The 22,585-nt window shown below is 43.3% G+C and overlaps 1 protein-coding gene across 2 annotated transcripts in view; it reads left to right on the top strand.

Annotated features, from left to right (window-relative positions):
- TTC13 (tetratricopeptide repeat domain 13) overlaps nucleotides 1–22,585 on the top strand; it is a 1,212,286-nt gene that overhangs the window by 492,613 nt on the left and 697,088 nt on the right. For both annotated transcript variants that reach the window (XM_078649075.1, XM_078649076.1), the window contains exon 11: nucleotides 6,021–6,195. In XM_078649075.1, the coding sequence (XP_078505201.1) occupies nucleotides 6,021–6,195 (175 nt within the window). The remainder of the gene's footprint in view (nucleotides 1–6,020; nucleotides 6,196–22,585) is intronic.

The raw sequence follows: 22,585 nt of genomic DNA, 5'->3' as shown, positions 1-22,585 counted from the left end.
GTCAGGCTACATCCTCTCAACCCATCGGCACCAACATTCCTTTTGCCCCTACTGCAAACCTCGAAGAGGAAACTTTGGGTGGCAGCAGTTCCTGCCATACCCGGCTGCAGTTCCTTCCATACCCAATCAAGCAGCCTGCCCACCCCTTTTTCAAGGACAGGGATGCAGATCTCAGAGAAAACGCATGAGCGAGTTCCAGTATGCTGTCCAGTCCTCTGTCCCTCAGGCTGCAGCTGCCTCAAAACACCTTTAGTGTGCCCTTCACCCAGTACAGCCATTCCTTTGGTGGCAGAATTAGGCAATGCCTCTCTCAATGGTTGGCAATTACATCCAAAAAGTGGATGCTTCAGATTGTTCAGAGAGGGTATGCCCTACCATTTTTGGAAACACGTCCACCCCTCCCACCATGTCAAGAATTCCTGAAGGGGGGGCCATCTTTTTTTTTCTATGTCAGTAAGTGCAGACTCTTTTGGCTATAGGAGCCATCAAGAGGGTGCCTGCACAAGCGGTAGGGTGTGGTTGTTATTCCAGCTACTTTTTGCTGCTAAAAACTAGACCTGTGCCCTTTCACCGACTTCCTGTGAAAAAAAAAAGAAATTTAAGATGCTTGCATTGGCTCAGGTCATGTATGTCCTGAATCCTGGAAGCTGGATGGTAGAGCTGGAACCGCAGGACAGGTATTTCCACAAAACCATCCTGTTGGGCCACAGTTGTTACCTGCGGTTCATGGCGGGCCATGAGCATTTACAGTTTGTTGTGCTGATCTAGCCTCACCAGCACCCCTCTGGTGTTCACAAATGAGATGGCGAGGGTTATGGGCCATCTGTGGTGGCTAGAGTTGCCAGTCTTCCCCCCCTACTTCGACAGCTGACTGTTGAAGGCGGGCTTGCCACACCTCCAGACTATGGCAGACCTTCTGTATTTGCTGGGGCTCACTATCAACATGCCTAAGCCGCACCTGACTCCTTCTCAGATGCTTCCTTTCATTGGTGCCAGACATTCTAGACACACCGCAGTTTTGCACCTAACCTCCGGAGCGGCGAGTCCGGGATATTGATGCTATAAGTCCCATGTTTCAGCCTCTAGCTTGGATTTTGGTGAGACTGACTCTTGAGGCTGATAGGGTTCATGGCCTCCTGCATCCTAGTGGTAGAGCATGCCCACTGGCATTTGCGGGCTGTGCAGTGGGACATATAGTCCCTTTGGGCGCAGCATGAGGGGAATCTCTCTGACCTGGTTCTGATATTGGAGGGAACTCCAAACGTTTTGCAGTGATGGCTGACGAACCCTGATTGGATTGGCGACTGACCCGTCTCCCTTTCCCACCTGGAGATCAGAGTGTTTACAGACACGTCACTTCTGTGTTGGGGTGGCCATCTGGTAAAGGCGGAGATCAGAGAACTCTGTTCTCTGCCGGAGTCTCAGCTACTCAACATTCGCCTGGAGCCAAGGGCGATTTGTTTGACCTTAAATGTCTTTCTTCCATCTATCAAAGGTCGGCTTGTTCAGGTCTTTACGGACAATACCACGGACATGTGGTATTACCCCAAACAGGGCGAGTTAGGGTCATGGTTCCTGTGGCAAAATGCTCTGTGCATCTGGAATTGGTTGGAAAATCAGGACATTTTTCTTGTACAGCATCTGGTGAGGTCTTTGAAGTCCACGGTGGATGAACTTGGTGACCGATGCCTTGCGGATCACAAATGGCATGTACATTCAGATGTGATGCAAGGTCTTTTCTGAGATAGAGGGGGAACCTTGGTTAGATCTGTTCACCACTGCTGAAAATGCACAGTGTCATCACTTCTACGTATTGTAGTTACCAAAGCAGTTCTCGCTCGGAAACGCATTTCGTCTCGAGTGAAATTTGGGGCACCAGTATGCCTTTCAACTGATACCACTCCTGCCCCGATTTTTCAAGAACATCAGGAGACTGAGTCCAAGTCGCCCTAGTGGCAACAAATAGTGTATGGGGAAGTTTGGTATCCTGACTTCATGAGCATCTGTCCTCCAGAGAGGTTGCCCCTTCGAGGGGATCTCTTGTAGCAACAACAGGGAAGTATCCTGCACCCAAACTTGTGCACTCGCCTCCTTCATGCATGGCGATTGAGCGGCGGCAGTTGAAGGTTTTTGATCTTCCTTTCAAAGTTGAGATGTCATCTTGGCAGCCAGGCAGCATTCCACTAAAACTGTGTACGGCTGCCGTTGGGATAAGTTTGTGGCTTTGGCTTCCTCAAGTCATTTTGACACCCCTTTCTGCACCTCTTGCTGAGATTTTGCTGTTTGTGCTTTCTGTAGCTCGGAAAGACCTTGCTCTGGGCACCTTTAAGTTATATGTCCGCCATCTCCGCTTTCTTTTGACTGCTGGACCAACCTTCCCTATTTAAGTTATGCGTTATGACTCTATTTTTGAAAGGCTTGCAATCTTTGTTCCCGCCTAATCCCTCTGTGATGCCCCAATGGGACCTCAATCTGGTCCTTACTTTCCTTGTGTGTTCTCCATTTGAGCTCCTGCCTATCTGACCTCTGCTACTTTTGATTTTTAAAATATTGCTTCACACTCATCCACTTATCAAAAATATTATTCTGCTCTTTCTAATGAGGCTGTTGAGACATTTAGGGGTTACTTCTCTCTTCCCCATCCCAGTGTTGTGTTTCATGAACCCTGTAAGTACATTGCGGCCAATGCACATTAGCCAGAACCTTCAGTAGCTCTGATACGGAAAAAGAAACAATTAAAAAGAACAAAGGACATTAATTAAATGGTCAGCAATTACTCAAATAGTATTTAATCTGTTAACATTGTAAACATTTTTCTGATTTAAATTGAGCTAAGGAAGACGAGCTAGTTGCTGGTTACCGCCTCCCCTTACGAGTTGCAGGTGTGCCTGGACACCCCCTTAGGGCCACAAGTGTACTGATAAGCTTCTTTCACACACAGTGGCTTTCCTATGTAAATCTCACTATACACCAGGTACCATTTCCTAAAGCAGGACTCAGGAGTGCCCTCTCTTTTGTTTTTTGTTTTTTTGTTTTTTAAAAACCTTTATTGAGTCAAGTAAAGTAGTACAAGCGCAGGCCAACAACCACGGAGGCCGGCTGCAAACTCAGGAAAGATAAGCAAAAGCGGTACACATGTTGACGGCTCTAAGAATAATCACGGTGCAATCATAGTACATGGTATGCATACGCCTGAAAACGCTAGGATGTGGAAGGTTTCATTTTTATAGTTTAAGGAAGCAGCAGAGGCTATATCATGAAGGCATCACACTACATGACAAAAGGAAGAGATGGGAGGATCGCGTCCCTCCATGCTAGCGAAAATCAGTGATGAGCAATATGGCCAAAGGCACACTACGCCCGCCGAAGGCAGGCCAGGAGTATAAATCAAACAATGATCAGTGATTTAGTGAAAGCATCGTCCGAAAAACCCACCCTACCGAAACAATAAAGGAGGCAAGTGCAAATGCCCAACAGGGAAAAGGAAGAAAGAAGGAGATACAGCCAACGCCACTAAGAAAGGAAGAGAAAAAAGGGACCATAGAACAAAACAAACTAAAATAACAAAACCCACCCAACACCCGCCACCCTACATCACCGTAATGGCTATGGCCTACCCCACTAACAGCGTGTCTGTCGCCCCGGAAAATTACCCTATGGAAGGGAAAAAGGGAAAGAAGGGAGGAGGAGAGAAACACTCAAGATGGCGGATTTTATAACAACAGTAAAAGTGGCGAGAAACGAAGCGGAGCCCTCCACCCGTCCCCCGGCAACACCCTCCCGCAAGTTCTAAAACAGCACAGGGTGTAGAGTCCAATAACAAAATCCGTTACTATCAAACGAGTCTCGAGGCACATAGTCGGCTTACTGCGCTACCAGGTAAATCCGCGCGGTAGATATCCGTGTCGGTCATCAGCTAGGGACCACCAGTCCATAGTAGGCACTGTTCATCCTTGTCCCGTCTTATCCGTTCTACCAAAGCGCCCCGAAGTATCAGCGCCCAGGTCAATCCGCATGGGGAGTCGAAGTGTCCAGGCAGGAGTGAGCAGCAACACAGGAGCGTCGATTTGATGCAGCCGGAGATCCGCTAGGTCCCTCCCACGTCGTACCAGGGACCCCGGCCCGGCCCGAGAGCACATCCTCCCCCGATAGTCAACAGAGCAGGGTCGGGGAAAAAAAACTCAACGTCCAACCATAGCTGGAGCGGCCCCCGGGTGATGGGAAGCATGGCCTGGGGTGGACGCACCCATCGCGATTTCAAACCAATGCCCACACTTCGTCCCAGGCACTCAAGATCTTCAACAAGAGATGCCTCGGGAATGGGATTTTCAAGCCCGCCAGAGTCGTTGAGTGCTGCCATCTTGTTGCATCCGGGTAGCGAATGAGGCATATCAGCGTATTCCCACTGACCAGCCGGTCTCAAGTGCCCCCGTGTAAACACAATCTCATCCACCTTACTACCCAGGAGTCGGGCAGATTGCACCAAATCGTGACGTAGGGCAACAATAGCGGCCATAAGATCGCAATATTGCAGGACTCCTCCAAGCCCCGTCTCAACCGAATCTCCCTTCTCCAGACATCCCCGATCTCTGTGGGGCTCAAACTCCTCGCAGCTGCAGTCCATCGAGCCCGTCGTGTTCACAGGCAGGGCCATCCAGATTCGGGGCCAATTTGCAGGCAGAGGGGTCTCAGGCATCTTCGTATCGCTCCCGTGTTTGCCAAAGCCAGTGTAAGCATGAAGCAACAATCAAATAGAAAGCTGGCCCTGCTCGGTATGAAATGAGCAAAAAAACGGGAGTCGCCCGCCGATAGCGGGACAACACGTAAGCAGTGTCCCAGCGGTGAACAAGCAGGGCTCCTACGATCGCGCTATGTACACCAAGCACAGTGTCAGGCACTCCTAGTAGTCGCACCCGTAGCCAACAGGATATGCTGTTCGAAAATCGGCCGCTCCCCGGCACACATGACCCGACCGGCACTTCTCGGTCGCCAGCATCCGCTGTTGTTCACTTGGCGACCAGCCTGTCTGTCCACTCGAGGCTCCGGTCTCAGGACTGCTGCGGGCCGCGAACCAATGCTGGACGTATCCCCAAAATTGAGCAAGCGCAAGCTTCAGGATTGCGCCGTAGGCAGTCGGAGGTGCTCGTCACCACAGGTGCGCCGTTTTGTACAGGATAACAGGCAGGATGAGAGCTCGGGAGGAAAAAGTCCTCGGAGCCGAGGGACTAGGCGGCCGTCCCGATCGCCATCTTGGCTCCTCCTCCAGGAGTGCCCTCTCTTGCGTAACCAATGTCATGATGGGCTATGTAGGCACTTCTCCAGTCCTCGTAGTAGATACACTAGTGGACTCAAACCTGGAGCTCTAGCATGGCCCCAGGGCAGTGGGTCGCAGGAACAAACTGACACGTGCACAAGGTCAGCTTGTACTGCCTCAGCCACTTCCGCCACAGGAGTGCATGATGTCCAGCCTAGGTAACTGCTCTGTAGATCTATGGCTATTCTAGGACATATGTCACAGTGTGAGGGTTGTGCTTTTGATATGATTATGTACTGTTGCTATGTTAACCTGGGAATTCAGTTTATGTATAAGGCACAGTGGTCATATTTGGTGCCAAATTGCATTGTGTTCTGCTGCTGGTCCTTTACACCCAACTGTGCCACCCAGCCCACCCGATCTGGTAATCTTTACAAAACTAGGATTAAAAAAAATCCTTAATTCTTGAATCCATATGAAAACTTGCCTATACATTACTCAATCTGCATCCTGCAAATGACTTCAGACTTGATAGATGATTTTTGTTTGCATAACTTTAACAACTGTAGGTTGTCACTGGGCTTGCAGTTGGCATGCCCGATGTTTGCGGGTCATCTTTGTCTGCTGTAATATAACCACCTTTTCATCATCAGAGGAACCAAGCGCCCTCTGTATTCGGGAATAAAGTGTGGGAATAAAGTGTGGGTTAACTTGCAACATTTTGACCTAAAGAACCATTTACTTATTTTCACTTTCTTTGTTACAGAGATGCCTGCAGCTAGAACCTTACAATGAAGTATGCCAATATATGAAAGGACTCAGTCACGCATCTATGGGCCAGTATTATGAAGGAATACGATCTCAGACCAAAGTTATGTTAAATGACCCTCTCCCTGGTCAGAAAGCAAGCCCAGAATTTTTAAAAGTGAAATATCTAAGAGGTAAGTTGTGGCAAACATCAAGCTTTCATTATTTGTTTGCTTCAAACTTTTACATAGTATTTGTTCTCTTTTTTGGTGCGCTGCCAGACATTAAATTCGTTATTTACCCAGAGTCTGTTTTAATATGAACTCTGGCTTTTTTCTATTACTATCCTTAGTTCAGTGGGAAGAATTAGGCAAAATGCACTGTCTAAAAAGTGATTCTACCTAGCAATGAGACGTTGATTTCTAAACCCATGTGTTTATTACCATGTACTTGTGTTTTAAACGTACCTAGTATGTATCACTAAATTTGTTATAACTCCATTAGCCTTAAGTTAAGTAATTTTAGCTATACCTGTTTTACTGCACGTGTAGAGGGACTAGCTTGTGTTATTTTGGTTACACAGAGCAGTATGTTTTCCACAAAGGCTTATGGCACACTTATTATGAAAAATTAATTCAATTAGTTCTTCTCTTCAATCAAGCCACCATTGAGATTGGTGGAGGACACTGAAGTCCATTGAGATTGGTGAAGGATACTGAAAGACATACAATTCTAGAGATGGCCATGCAGACTACCACACAAAGCTATCTATTCCATTAAAGATTAGAAGGTTAACCATGTGTCAAAAAATAAAAGCATGTGGAAAGATGAATTATCAGAGGTTAGAAAGAAATGGTTAGACCTAACACCAAATATGAGGTATTTATCACAGGATAATAATTTTCACAGCTATATCAAAAGTCTTTGTTACAGATATATTGTACCTTTCCAAATCTTTCAGGCAGGTGTTGGGCAAGATGATGTATGGTGTAGAAAGGCAATTCGGTTATGGAGTATGTTCTCTAGAGTTATGATCAGTTGCCTCACTTCTGAAAGAGGGTCTTCAAAAGGTTACGCATGTATCAACATAAGCAGTTAACTGGCTTCGATGAATTAGTTACAGAGGCTGCATGGTAGAGTAGGATATACAGTATTAAAGGAATAGCCTTTTAATTTAGGAGGCTTATTGGTTTGGCATTTCAGGGCAGTGTGTCTAAGAGCTGGGTGATAGTCAGGCAAAAGTGTGTGCAGGAAACATGAGTGCACAATCGCAGTATTGATGCAGCTTGCTGTGCCAAAAGTCCTGGGTTTTGCTTGTGAGGTTTGTGTTCTGTACGTTCTGTTTCTGTAGGAGGTTTCTATGTGACTTTAGAGACTGGTTGAGATGGTGATTGAACTGTGCATTGGTGCCATGAAGCAGTTCTAATAAGCAGGTACCATCCCAGGTCAGTACTCGGACCTTGACCTAAGTTCTAAGACCTTCTACTTTGGCAAAGGTTTTTAAATATTGCCTGCCCCTCTACTTTCCTTGCACCTAGAGGCAAAAAGATGATTCTTAGAATAGGAGCAGCAGGGATAGCTTTGTGGGATGCTTGACCGGCAGTTGCAACTCCTAAAGGTGGAGAAAGCAATAGAGCGTGAGTGCGCAGGCAGAGCGAAGACATAAGACAAAGAGTGTGGGGACATGTGGGTATGTACGTTGCTCAAATCCCCATGCAACAACATTTTGTTCTAGATACTTTCTGTAATAAAACACAAATTGGGTTACTGTACACACCTGGAAATAGTGAAAGGGCTAGCTGGTGTTATGGTTCCGAGTGCCAGGATGTGGTTCAGCTGGCACGCCTGTTAAAAGGGTACATTGTTATTGCAATTTCAGGTGCTGAAAGCGTGCTGACTAGAAGTACTTTTGTGTTCTAGGTTCCCAGAGTGTTCTAAAGAACAACTAGAGTGCTAACAGCCTTACATATGACAAACGTATATCACACCTGAAGCCATCTTGATTGGAATAAAGTGGTAACTCTTAAAACATTTAATTTAAAAAGGAACAAAATGAGGGGGTTCATTTTGCCATAGAAAGTATGATTAGTGCTGCAGAAAGAAAAATTATGGCACATTTTGAGTGACTTCTCAAATCCTCTTCGATTTCATTAAAAATAATTCTGACATGCAGACTGAAACATGTACTTTCAATACCAGCAGCAGACTTCCCTGGTGAGCAGTAGCTTCACTACAGTGATCTATGAGCAACTAGAGTGCTAACATTCAGAATTTATGGCAAATTTGTAACACATCTGAATGCCTTCTTGAGGGAACCAAAGTAAAAAACTGAAAGCGTTTCCTACTGAGGAGACAGCAGTAAATGAGGAAATTAGGAAACGCCATAACAAATAAGTCTCCAAAGATGGCCACCAGAGACAAAAGAGACCAAATGTAGCACAAATATCACCCAGATGTAGCCCAAGTATAGACCAATGAAAGAATGTCCCACGGTGTTCTAAAGAACAACTAGAGCACTAACAGTCTTACTTATGACAAAAGTATGGAACACCTGAAGCCATCTTGATTGGAATAAAGTGGTAACACTTAAAACATTTAATTTGCAAAGGAACAAAATGAGGGGCGTCATTTTGCCATAGAAATTATGATTAGTGCTGCAGAAAGAAAAATTAAGGCACATTTTGACTTCTCAAATCCTCTTCTATTTCATTAAAAAATTCTGACATGCAGACTGAAACATGCACTTTGAATACCAGCAGCAGCCTTCCCATTGTGAGCAGTAGCTTTACTACAGTGATCTAATGAGCAACTAGAGTGCTAACATTTAGAATTTATGGCAAATGTGTGACACATCTGAAGGCCTTCTTGATGGAACCAAAGTAAAAAACTGAAAGTATTTCCTACTGAGGAGACAGCAGTAAATGAGGAAATTAGGAAACGCCATAACAACTAAGTCTCCAAAGATGGCCACCAGAGACAAAAGAGCCCAAATGTAGCACAAATATCACCCAGATGTAGCCCAAGTATAGCCCAATGACAGAATGTCCCAGAGTGTTCTAAAGAACAACTAGAGCGCTAACAGTCTTACTTATGACAAAAGTATGGCACACCTGAACCTATCTTGATTAGAATAAAGTGGTAACACTTAAAACATTTAATTTTCAAAGGGACAAAATGAGGGGGTTCATTTTGCCATAGAAAGTATGATTAGTGCTGCAGAAAGAAAAATGATGCAAAAACAAAAAAGCTCAGACGGGAGTCCCTTGCTCACTTTGCCACTGGAGTCAAGCAAGCCCAGCTGAAGACGGCTGTGATGCCAGTAACCGGTCCTGGGAAGCTTGATTCCGGTCCAGGGAAGACATGGCTTGGCAGTTCGGGCTGGACTGTTCCCATGAGGCACAAGGTCAGACTGATTTGCATATGGCCATGTCTGAACTGGGGTGGCGGAGTGAGCTAAAGAACGGTGATGGATTAAACCCAGATCAGTTGACTGGGGGTGAGTGTTTGTATTGTCAACGCTCCGTCCATCACCACCTTTGGTTTTCCTTTGAAAGAAAAATTATGGCACATTTTGAGTGACGTCCCAAATCCTCTTCTATTTCATTAAAAGAAATTCTGACATGCAGACTGAAACATGCACTTTGAATACCAGCAGCAGACTTCCCTGGTGAGCAGTAGCTTTACTACAGTGATCTAATGAGCAACTAGAGTGCTAACATTCAGAATTTATGGCAAATGTGAGACACATCTGAATGCCTTCTTGATGGAACCAAAGTAAAAAACTGAAAGTATTTCCTACCGAGGAGACATCAGTAAATGAGGAAATTAGGAAACTTCATAACAAATAACTCTCCCAGACGTGGGTCCCGTGCTCTCCATGCCACTGGAGTCGCGGACTGGTCGCATACCAATCGCGCACATAACGTAATATTAAATGTATATGATGTAACTGAAAAACACGCAGCCGTCGCACACGGTACGCGGATCCTTCACGACTTTCCTAAAATGGCGGCTAGAATCCGCGCACCCACCGTGATGTGTTTGCTTTGGGTGTGCGACTCAGAAAAAATTTGAAAAAAAATATTTAAAAAGTAATAATATAAATATATTAAAAGAAAAGAATAAAACAAAAAAATAAACAATATTTCAGTTTGATTTTTAAAAAAAAGGTTGTTTTGCAATTTTCAGAAAATTTTTATTTAATGAATGAAATATTTATAAATAAACAGTTAAACTGTAGAAAATCAGTACAAAAAAATAGGTATAACTACTATTACACTTAAAAATGTGCATTTAAAAAACCTTTGACATTCACTGAAAAAACCATAGGTTTCAGAGACATTATAATTGGAAATTAGCATTTAAAAAAGATTTGGAATTCACTGCGAAAACCATAGGTTTCAGAGACGTTATAGTTATCCTACTCACTCATGAAAAAAATTAATCACACTTACATTTACTCACTTACACAATTATACACATACCTCATTTATTCAAACACATAGTAACTCATAATTAATATGTAAAAAAAATCACACCATTACAATTATACACTCATTCATATAGTTACTCTCACAATCACTGACTCTTACATATACTTATTTATATACACCAACTCTCACATACACCTTTTATTTATTTTTGCTTTGTTAAAGATGTACAACTAAAACATATATTCGCTCACCAACACACAAATACATACACTGTCACCCAAACAACTGTTTCCACATGCACTCGTAAACCTATACACCTAGTCAATCAACCATTCACACATCTATGCATAGTTACACACAACCCATCCAACCACACGCAAACTGTGTCCCATACAAATACTCACCCAACTAATCAATAACTAATATAAACACTCATGTAGTTAGTGATCAACTGATGCAGCATGTTGTACAACAGAGACAGTGATGTACACATTCACATTGTTTAGTTACTAATCCATGTATTAAGTGAGAAACTTTTAATTACTCACTTAAATAGACAGTCAGACAGCTACTAAATCCTCCATCCAGACCGTTATATATCCACTCAATCTTCAATACAGATTGTTATATATATAATACATATTTAAATTTCAAACTAAACCACATTCACTGGATGATGTCATCAGTGATGACCATGTCATGAATGATATAATATGTAACATCATCAGCAGTGCATGCGGGCACGCGAGTTATAGTTAGCAGAACTAACTATAACGGAGACATTTCTATGGTTTTGTGCAAGTGAAATGTCCAGCTAACTATAACACCCCTGAAATCTATAGTTTTCTCTGTCAATATATATATATATATATATATATATATATATATATATTACCTACTGGCGGTCGACAGTAGGTAGTTATAGTTAGGACCTAGTTTCCATAGAAATCCGCAACATTCTATTTGGAATAACTTTGACGAATCTTTGCGAAATTCTCAAAGAAGATGGGGCGCTCCGCTCCTTCCCTGAAAGTTGCAGGGTGATTCGTGAAGCGGGGACCTAGAAAAAAGGGGGTCCCAAAACGTGTTTTCCCCATGCAATTATCCATAGGGACCGTTCGACACGGCTACAGCCCGAACTGCTGAATGGAATTACACCTAATTTGGCAAAAAGGTAGAGTTTGGTTTGTAGATTGTGCTTAAATGGTGTAAATCCGTTCAGTAGTTCCTGAGAAAATTAAAAAGTAAAATCATAGATATATCTATAGACGAAATACCGTAGGCGTACTGTCCGAGGATAGTACCCGTACCATTACGAGCACGAGCTGCATGCTAATTGGCTGTCAACTGTCTGTCAACACTCCAAACCAGGAAGTGTTGGCAGCCATCTTGTGCCTCGGTAGAACCGAGGCACAAGAAAACTGAAAAAGAAACGCGAAAAGGGGGCAGGGTAGAAACACCCTGACCCCCTAGGCCTGTTTAGGGGGTCCCACAAGGACCCCCAAGGCCCAAAAACATATATTTTTTTTTAATCGCGGGATACACCTATAAAAAAAATGCATATATTTTTTTTTTAGCCCCCGGGGGGCCCAGAGGGGCCACCCAGCCCGGGGGACCGCCACCCCGGGGCTTATTTTAATAGGGTGGGGGGGGCTCTGAGGCCCCCCCCAGCCCCGGGGACCGCCATCCCCGGGGCTTCTTTTATTTGTAATAATGAGGGGCCCAGAGGGGCCCCCCAGCCCCGGGGACCGCCACCCGCTGGGGCTTCCATGAAATGTATGCGGGCGGGTTCACGCCCCCCCCGCAGCCGCGGGGACCGCCACCCACGGGGCTTCTTTAAAAAAAAATTAAAAACCTGTGTGGGGGGCTCAAGCCCCCCCACACGCCCCGGGGACCGCACCTCCCTGGGGCGCTAATATTCAAAATAGGGGGGTCCGTGAGGGACTCCCCCAGCCCCAGGGACCATCACCACCGGGGCTTTTAACTGTTGGGAGGGGGGCCGCGCGGCCCCCTCCTGGAGCCCTTGATGGCCCTGGGGACCGCCGGGGCTGGCTCCTGCAGTGTCCCGGGGTACCTACCCCCGGGACACTGCTGTTTGCTATGGTAGGGCGGGAGCCTCGCCACTCTGCTACTGCTTTGGTTTTTGAAAGAGAGAGCATGAAACCTGCTCTCTCTTTCAAAAATCAAAGCGGATTGCTTTTCTGCATTGGGAGCAGCATGTTGGCTGGATGCGGGGAGCCGGCAGGGACCGTGGGGGCTTGGGGATCCCCCCACGGCCCCTAACGAGGAGGGCCAGGCCCCGGGGGATGGGGTCCCCGGGGCCAGAAGTGGCCCGGAAGGTGGGCCACGCGGCCCCCGTCCTCCAAAAATATTTATTTTTTTAAATGGCGGGCCCCTTGGAATGGGGTCCCCGGGACCAAAAGTGGCCACAGGAGGGGGGCATAGCAGCCCCCCTCCTAATTGACTGTTTTTTAAAATAAAGGCCCATGCCCCGGGGGATGGGGTCCCCGGGGCAGAGTATGGCCTTGGGAGGGGGGGCCACGCAGCCCCCTTCCCGATTTAAAAAAAAAAAAAAAAAAAAATTGGGGGCAGGCCCTGGGGGATGGGGTCACCAGGGCCCAAAAAAAAGAAAAAGAAGGGGGGCTACACAGCCCCCCTTCTTAAAAGTAAATTTTAAAAAAATGGGATCGGGAGGAGGCCACGCCCCCTCCCTGCACCTCTCTGCAACGCAGCCCCCTGGCGCATACTGGAGGTTCCTGGAGAGCTAGTTGGCCCCCAGGGACCCCCAGTATGCAAGGGGAATTAGTTCCCCCCTCTGCATACGCGCCAGGGGACCGCGTTGCAGGGAGGTGTAAAAAGAGGCGTGGCTTCATTACACCTCTCTGCAACGCAGCCCCCTGGCGCATACTGGAGTTTCCGAGTGGGCTTGTGTGCCCCCAGGGACCCCCAGTATGCAAGGGGAATTAGCTCCCCATATGCAAACGCGCCAGGGGGGCCGCGTTGCAGAGAGGTGTAAAAAGGGGCGTGGCTTCATTACACCTCTCTGCAACGCAGCCCCCTGGTGCATACTGGAGGTTCCTAGTGGGCTAGTTGGCCCCCAGGGACCCCCAGTATGCAAGGGGAATTAGTTACCCCTCTGCAAACGCGCCAGGGGGCTGCGTTGCAGAGAGGTGTAATGAGGCCACGCCCCTTTTTACACTTCTCTGCAACGCAGCCCACTGGCGCATAATAGACGTTCCTGATGGGCTAGTTGGCCCCCATGGACCCTCAATTTGCAAGGGGACTTAATCCCTCAACTTAGAACGCGCTACGGGGCGTGTTTGCACAGTGGTGAAGGTAGGGGGCGGGGCTTGCGGGGATATGTGTGCAAACATGCCCTTTGGCACGTTTTAAGTTGGGGAATTAATTCTTCTTCAATCCAGAAATCCCCTAGGGTACAACTAGTCCAACAGGTACCTCCAGTAAGCGCCACGGAGCTGCGTTGCAGAGTGTTGTAAAAAGGGGTCGTGCCCTCTGAACACCTCTCTACAACGCAGCTCTCTGGCGCGTACTGGAGGTACCTGATGAGCTTGTTGGCTCACACGGGACCTCAGGATTGAAGAGGAATTAATTCCCCAACCTAAAACGCGCCACAGGGCATGTTTGCACACATGTCACCTCAGGCCCCGGCCCCTTCCTTCACTATTGAGCAAAATATTCCTCTAAAATCAGCCGAACTACGAATTCCGATTTATTCACCTGTTATCACGAGAGACGTCAGTGCTGCATCTTTGAGCCCAGTATGGACCCTGAAAAGTCAATCTAAGCGTACTTACCACTAACTTGTATTTCCTTCTATAGGAATCTATTGGGTGGTTTTCACCAGAAAAGTGTCTATTTTTGAAACGTACAAATATTCCTCTAAAATCAGCCGAACAACCAATTCCGATTTACTCACCTGTTATCAGGAGAGACCTCAGTGCTGCATCTTTCAGCCCACTACTGGCCTGAAAAGTAATTCTAACCATATTTACAGTAACTTGGATTTCCTTCCATAGGCTAACATTGACTGGTTTCACTTGGAAATTCTTCTAAGTGTGGAGTTTTGGAACTTTAAAAATTCCTCGAACATCAGCCGAACTACAAATTCCGATTTACTCACCTGTTATCAGGAGAGACCTCAGTGCTGCATCTTTCAGCCCACTACTGATCCTGAAAAGTAATTCTAACCATATTTACAGTAGCTTGAATTTCCTTCCATAGGCTAACATTGACTGGTTTCACTTGGAAATTCTTCTAAGTGTGGAGTTTTGGAACTTTAAAAAATTCCTCGAACATCAGCCGAACTACGAATTCCGATTTACTCACCTGTTATCAGGAGAGACCTCAGTGCTGCATCTTTTAGCTCACTACTGATCCTGAAAAGTAATTCTAACCATATTTACAGTAGCTTGAATTTCCTTCCATAGGCTAACATTGACTGGTTTCACTTGGAAATTCAACCCATGCAGCCACTTATACACAAAGTGAGACACTGATACAGATATTTACATATTTAAACATTACTCGCTAATACATGTATTCACTAAGATACACTTAATAAGTCAGTTATACAATCAATTTTACAAAAAAAAACATCCATTTAGACACTTATTTACCCATTTATTCTTCCATCGACCATTAGATATACATATATAAAAAATATTTATTTTTCAGAAAGACACACATTCACTGGATGATGTCATCAGTGATGTCATTTGATATGTCATCAGTGATGTCACTGACCATGCCATGAATTATGTAATATGTGACATCATCAGCAGTGCATTGCAGGCGCGCGAGTTATAGTTAGCAGAACTAACTGTAACGGAGGAATTTCTATTGTTTTGTACGAGTGAAAAGTCCAGCTAACTAGAATACCCCTGAAACCTATTGTTTTTTTCTGTGGAAATATATATATATATATATATCTCTCAAACAAAGCTCCACAATGCCATCCAGCAAAAACGGAGAGACGGACACTTGCCTCAGCTTTCAGTTGCAGGTAATATTTCTTTTCTCTTCTCAAAAGTGCATTGCATGTGCAGAAAAACACCAGACGCGTTTCGGCGAACTCGGTCGCCTTGATCACTGGATAAAAATACTGAATACCCCATTAACATTTTTACAACACCATTGACCAATCATGTGCATAGACTGTCATCTGACCATTAAGCAAAATGGAAAGCAGACTATCTGCGTCATACTACATAGTACGGGAAAAAAGACAATCAGAAATTCGCAAAATAGATGGCTATTTTATCTCTTCCCAAATACGCTGTAAATTAAAGTACAGTACAAAGCACATTTCTTGAATTGCACATTTCAATTAATAACATTCCCGTTATTTGAAAAAAAGAAATCAATGCATGTGTTGATGTTATTCCTTGTGCTTTAACACTGAATAGTGAGTCGCTAATTACCAACTGGTCAAATACAATGATCCATTAGTTGTCATTTAGTGGTTAGACTCACATACCCCAAATATATTTTAAAACTGGGGGAAATTATATCCATTGCTGTCTAAGCATGTTCAATCAGTGTATATGGCAGTACATTAACATTGCAAAAACCATCTTGGAAAGATATATATGTATGAAAACCCGTAAAGATGACAGTGTGCTAAAGTGCTAAATATAAAGTGCAAAAAGTTACCCAGCCGGGAACTTACTTTAAATAAATTGAATAAAGGGGCAGGGTGAAGGCAGAGACAGCTATCTTTCCAACATTTCTCGAGGTGTTGAAAAAGGGCTTACATTTCTGTGTATGTAGGATAACTATTGGTAGAGCAAATCCTTTTGAGCAAACAAAGCTATACGGTGTCATAAACCGGCCCTTCAATCGATTCATAAGGTCAATAGATCTCTGAAAATGGCGCCAATAAATAGCATAAAATCACAAATTCATAAACTATAAATCCATGAAAAAATACACATCCATCGAACACCAGACAAAGATCTAAGAACACCCATAAAAATACTAAAAAGTATATACATTGCACACTGTTGGATAAATAAATATATACATACTTCTATAAATATATAAATAAATAAATATCATTGCAAGGACCAATTCATATAGATACATTTAGCAAATTTCAAATCTAGAGATAGTGATGTAAATCTTCACAAATATTGAGCCCTCTAGGAGTCTTGGTATCGAGTTCCAAAATGTACTTGGTTTCGAGTTGTCTCAACAACTTCTCCCGATCCCACCTCTCTTGTTTGGTTGGACACTGTCAATAACATAGTACTGTAACACATTTAAATTAATGCTGTGTTCAGTTTTGACGTGTCTGGCTACGGGATACGTGGGATCAGAATTGACAGTTGCCCTAAAGTGTTGTAGGATTCTTGTATGAACTTGTAGTTTCGTACTACCTACATATTGGCGCCCACAAATGCAACTAAGTACATACACAGCATGATCTGTTCTGCATGTGTAGTGGCCCCTGATGTTAATTGGTTCAGAAAAGGGGGTGGTGATGAACAGAGTGTCTGAATTAAGCAGACCACTCTTACCCAGTCCAAAGATCAGGGCTTGATCCATCACCGTTATTTAGCTCACTGCCCCATCCCAGGTCAGAAACTGGCTATATGCAAATTAGTCTGTCCCTGGCCCAGTGCATCATGGGAACAGGGCAGACCAAACTACCAAGCCAATTCTTCACCAGAAAGGAGACAAGCTTCCGGGGACCGGTTTCTGCCATTTCAGGCGTCGTCGGCCCGGCTTGCTTGAATCCTGATGGAGCAGTGAGCAAGGGACTCATGTCTGAGTATACCCTTCCACGCTTATGGTGGACAAAATGATTCAGAAAAGGGGGTGGTGATGAACAGAGTGTCTGAATTAAGCAGACCACTCTTACCCAGTCCAAAGATCAGAGGACCACCCCCTTTTCTGAATCCTGATGTTTATTGGGGCCTCTGAGAATGCATTGGTGTAGAATTTGGTGTTAACTCCAAATGTGCAGGCCCTACAAGTACTACACTTGAAGAAACCATTCTTTGCTGAAAGCCAAGTTTCTTTATGGTAAAGCTCTGGGCTAGTTTTTACCAAATCACTTCTCATGGAATGTGCCTTGCGCTATGTAAAATTGGGTTTTGAAGTTAAAACACCACTAAGAACAGTGTCAGTAAGCACAATGGGCCATTGTGTATTAATAATTCTTCTTATGGTCTGGGATTGTCTACTATATGTAGAAATAAATCTACATGTATTTTCCGGTACAGGGTCATGAGCGATCGCTGTCGCAGTATTTATGGACCCGCTAGTATCGACAGTGGCTACAGGTATTTTATGGATCAGAGCAGATCTATCTTTCTTATTCGTTTTTTTGAGGGCAAAATCTAACTTCTGTGCCCTATAGCCACGTGCCATAAGTCTCTGTTTAGTAGACTCCTGAGCTTCTTGCAGAGCAGGCTCTGTACTGCATGCTCTGCCGATTCGTAAGAATTCTCCATAAGGCAAACTGGCCATTGTGTGATGTGGGTGGAAACTTGAGGCATGCAACAATGTGTTGCCCGCCGTGGGTTTTTGGTAAAGACATGTTTCTATAGTCCCATTTTTTATGGTAACTTTGATATCAAGGAAACTAATGGAAAGGGAGTCTATGTGTGAGGTAAACTCAAGATTAAGTTTGTTGACATTAATAGTTTTAACAAAATTTAGTGCCTCCTCCTCAGTCCCTTTCCAAATGATAAAAACATCGTCAATGTATCTCCACTTATGCATCACACGTCGATTAAAAAGTGCCTGGTGCTCCCCCACGAGGACATGCTCCTCCCACCAGCCTACATCTAAACATGCATAGCTGGGGGAGAAGCATGCCCCCATAGCCACGCCCTGCTTCTGTTTGTACACTTTGCCATCAAACGTAAACATATTATTAAATAAACACCAATGTATCATAGACAGCAGCACCTTGTTATGCTGGTACATTTCAATGTTTCTACGTTTTAAATAATAGTCTACTGCGTGTAAGCCATCTTCATGCTTAATGCAAGTGTACAATGAAGTAATGTCTAATGTTAAATATATCTTCTGTTGAGTAGTTTCGGAGTTAATAAAGAAAAATGTTTTATAGATATCTAGTGACCGTGGACCCTCTGCGGATCCGACAGATGTCAGCGTTAGATCTGATTGGCTGCCAGCACTTCAAACAAGTTTCGTACACCTTAGTAATAGGCAAAAAGTCTTCCCGCCTCTTCCAGGTTAATGGACATCTTCCCAAAAGGCCCCCCTGAGCGGGTTTCCCGTCCGCTTGTAGTGACACTTTCTTGATGAATATAAGAATATCTTCACCAACAGAGCAACACTTACTTCATACACTTAAGAGGAAGTAACCATGTTTGGTGGAGACTTACCGCTTTGTTGTCACGTCGCCTGCTCTGTATGACAATTCATATTATCACAAATTCCTGGAAAGAGAAGCTCGAGGAAAAATCGCATTGCCAAAATTAAACCCACACAAGGTCATTGCAGACATTTTCTTGTGGTCCATTACACAGCTGTAGCGTGGAATATGCACTAGACATTTACCCAACAAGGTTGTGCTTACTAAGTAACCATCAGAGCACAACCTTTTATGTAGTTGCAGTGACGAGTAGGCTCTTTCTTGTCTCCTGGTGAGAGCACAGTCCATGGTTCTCCCTTTAAATTGCTACGAGTATGCAAATGCGCAAAGTCACTTACAAGATCCACCCATTTGGCCCTGCACTGTCCACCTTAGTAGTAGGCAAACATCTTCCCGCCTTTTCTCAGATTGATGGACAGCTTATCAAAAGGCCTCCCAGAGCACATTTAGTAATAATAAATATAAGAATAGGGTATATTTATGAAGTTTTAAAAATTTGTATTACAGACTTGAACTTATAGGTAAAATTGGAGTACAACTTATGTTTAAAATAAATGTCAAGTTCACTGAAAAAAAACAAAGGATACAGTTCTAGTTACAGTTCTAGTTCTAGTTGGGAATTAATTTTTAAAAAACGTAGAAATTCACTGAAAAAAAACAAAGGTTATGGGAGCATTGTAGTTAGGTACAGATTTCACATGCACAAAACCATAGAAATTCAGCAGTTCAAGTTACCTGAACGAACTATACGTTACACCCCTGCAATGTACTGCTTTTACCCTCACATATTACATCACTACTGACATGGTCAGTGACATCACTGATAACAACATTCACCAACGTTAAGTTCAATATACTTTATAAAATACCATTCCATTTCAATAATAAATGAATAAGGATGCCAGACTTACAGCACAGGACTTGCTGTACGCTTAACAACTACTACACTCAGCTGTTGCCCAGGAGTGAGTTGTTTGCGGAATGTCCTGCCTCTTGAAATTCATTCCTCTAATAACTGATCTCCAAAGTAACAAATCACACCATACAGGTTACTCTATCGCAAACCAAAACACCATCACTCTTCAACATGGAAAGATGTTTTAGTAGATATGTCAGTTTTACACACAGCCCTACAACACACATCCAGTACAGAGGTGTTGATGCCCAAGGCACTACTTCACAAAGCACTAGTAAAATCATTCTTGATCCTAGAGAAAGGTGTGAGCAGAGAGGTAAGTCTGTTGCAAAAGTCTACGACACTGAGCCACCATTTTACAGAAAGGTCTTACTATGGAAAGGATTTTGTAATAAACTACTTGTACATTCATTTATCAAAAAGGAAACCGGTCTAAGGAAACTGGTCAGTATGTCATAAAACAAAACTGCACTGAGCCACCATTATAGAGTCAAGTCTTAATGAAAAGATTAGACTGTTGCTACTTACTAGCATAGCCATAGATCCCCAGGTACACATGATACTGTACAGAATAGTCTAATGATAAATAGTAAATCCACTGCAGCACGTCAGTATATATTATTCAGAGTGAAAACGTTTTACAAAACACAAACACTTACTGGATGATATCATCAGTGATGTCATTTGAGATGTCGTCAGTAATTTCACTGACCATGTCATGAGTGATGTAATATGTGAGATCATAAGCAATACATTGCAGGTGTAAGTTATAGTTAGCTCAGGTAACTATAACTGCTGAATTTCAATGGTTTTGTGCTTGTGAATTCTGACCCTAACTAAACGTCCTTGTAACCTTCGTTTTTTCAGTGAATTTCTAAGTTTTTTTTAATGTTATTTCCTAACTATAATGTCCCTGTAACCTTTGATTTTTTTCAGTGAACATATATATCTAATTATTTGAATGCAAAACATGGGCTGAAATGCTTTTTTTCTGGCAAGGGTAGTCCCCTTAACAGAGTTAGCTATTTCGATTGGGTGGGTATTAGGATAGGCTAAAGTATAGTTTGAATCAAACAAAAAAAATTTGGGGTGCACTCTCAGCCAGAGTGTTGACAAAATCTTAAGATGAAAAAGTAAATTAATTTGTCACTTCTTTAGTTCTATTATCAAGATTTATAGAGCGAAGGCATTTGTCATTTTTGCCTACTGGGCAGACGTGTGGAGGTTCAATAAAACAACCAACATCTAAAGCCTAAAGAATAGTTTTTTTAGGTATTTTTTTAGATGGTGCCCAGCAACACCAATAGCACCTCAAAGGCTTGAACTCCTTGAGAATTATAATTCTTTTCCGTCCCGTGTCTGCTGTTGACAAGGTTACTTGTGAATCCCCAAGCAGAAATTTATAGAAGAGTTGTCTGCGCTGTCTGTTAAAGGGAAAACTAAAGGAAATGTAAATGGTTAGCCACTGATGAGGAAAGCTTGAAGGTGATTGAATGTGGTTATTGTGAGAAAACCTGATGCCTGTAAATACAAATAATGCCAAGCTGGTTATAGATGTTTATTGTTGCAGTAAGACTCTTTACTTCAAAATACCAATGGCAGATCTTTGATATCGACTTATATGTCATTCAAGATGAACATAGCTTCAAATCATAACTGGATGAGTTCTCATCTGAGATGCAATGCTTTTGGTATGTCACTTTCAGGTTTGGTATATTGCCATGCACCCCTTTACTAAAAAGTAATGTCCTCAGGGGAGTGCCAGTGGGTACTGCGATTGTGAAGATGGTGGGATATAAATAATGACCCATTTTATGCTCTCTTGCTCAAAAACTAGTTGCAGCATAATAGGATTTTGAAGCTTTGTTTAGGGTTATGATACCAAGAATTTTAGAGATTCAGTGCCATTACGGTACAGTCAATCAATCAAAATAAGCTTTATTCGAAGTCACAAAGTGAATCATAAAAGCTACTTAATACATCGGTAACAATGATTAAAAACGACCAAGAATACAATTTAAAACAAAATACAAAATTATTTCTTATAAAAAGTGAGCAAATTCATAGTATTTAAAAAAGGACAGTCATCACGACACAATGATATGATTAATATTTACGGCTGCTTCCTATAGTTCATGACAGCCAACAAGAAATGCGACATTACAAAACAAGTAAAAATGTCTGGTAACGTTTGCAACTTGGTATACGCCGGGCGGCAGTGTCTAAAACCCAGCTGTAATAACAAGGGTTTTATGAGTTTCTGTCTCAACCATGAGAACTGGTTACAGAAAAGTACGGTATGCATGGTGTTCTGAGATGAAATATCAACACACGTACAGTTCCCCAAGTCAGGTGACCAATTATTGTCATTAGAGAAGCTAATTAAATGATGGAAAATATTCAACCAAAAACGGGTAAGCACAAACCTGTGACGAGGATTATAAACGTTAGCTAGGTATGGTTGCATATAAATACTAGTCAAGATCAATTGGTTCCTCAGACGGATTACAGATTTCGGATGTGTTAAAAAGAGATAAACTCCAGTAGTTCAACCCAAAAGAAGATTTATTCAGAATAACATCACCAACAGTCTTCAAAGATGCCTCTAGCTCAATCCAGCTCCAATGTCACTCTGACCAGTAGAAGAATCCAGAGAAGGAATGTGGAAGGCATAGAACACAAAGTATGTCACAGTACTATTCATACAAAAAATGAGATGCACATTACAACACATCCCCTATACTAAAGAAATTAAGAAAGTAAGAATAAAATATAATTAAAAAAAACAAGGTACAAAACAGGATTAAACATAGTCTCTGAAACGAACAGGAGTGCGATGATTTCTCTGTGGAAACCTCCTTGAA

The sequence above is a fragment of the Lissotriton helveticus genome, chromosome 6 (genome assembly GCF_964261635.1).
Source record: "Lissotriton helveticus chromosome 6, aLisHel1.1, whole genome shotgun sequence".
NCBI classification, from domain to species: domain Eukaryota; kingdom Metazoa; phylum Chordata; class Amphibia; order Caudata; family Salamandridae; genus Lissotriton; species Lissotriton helveticus.
Note: the sequence above shows the minus strand (reverse complement) of the source record. Positions and strands in the feature narration are given on the sequence as shown.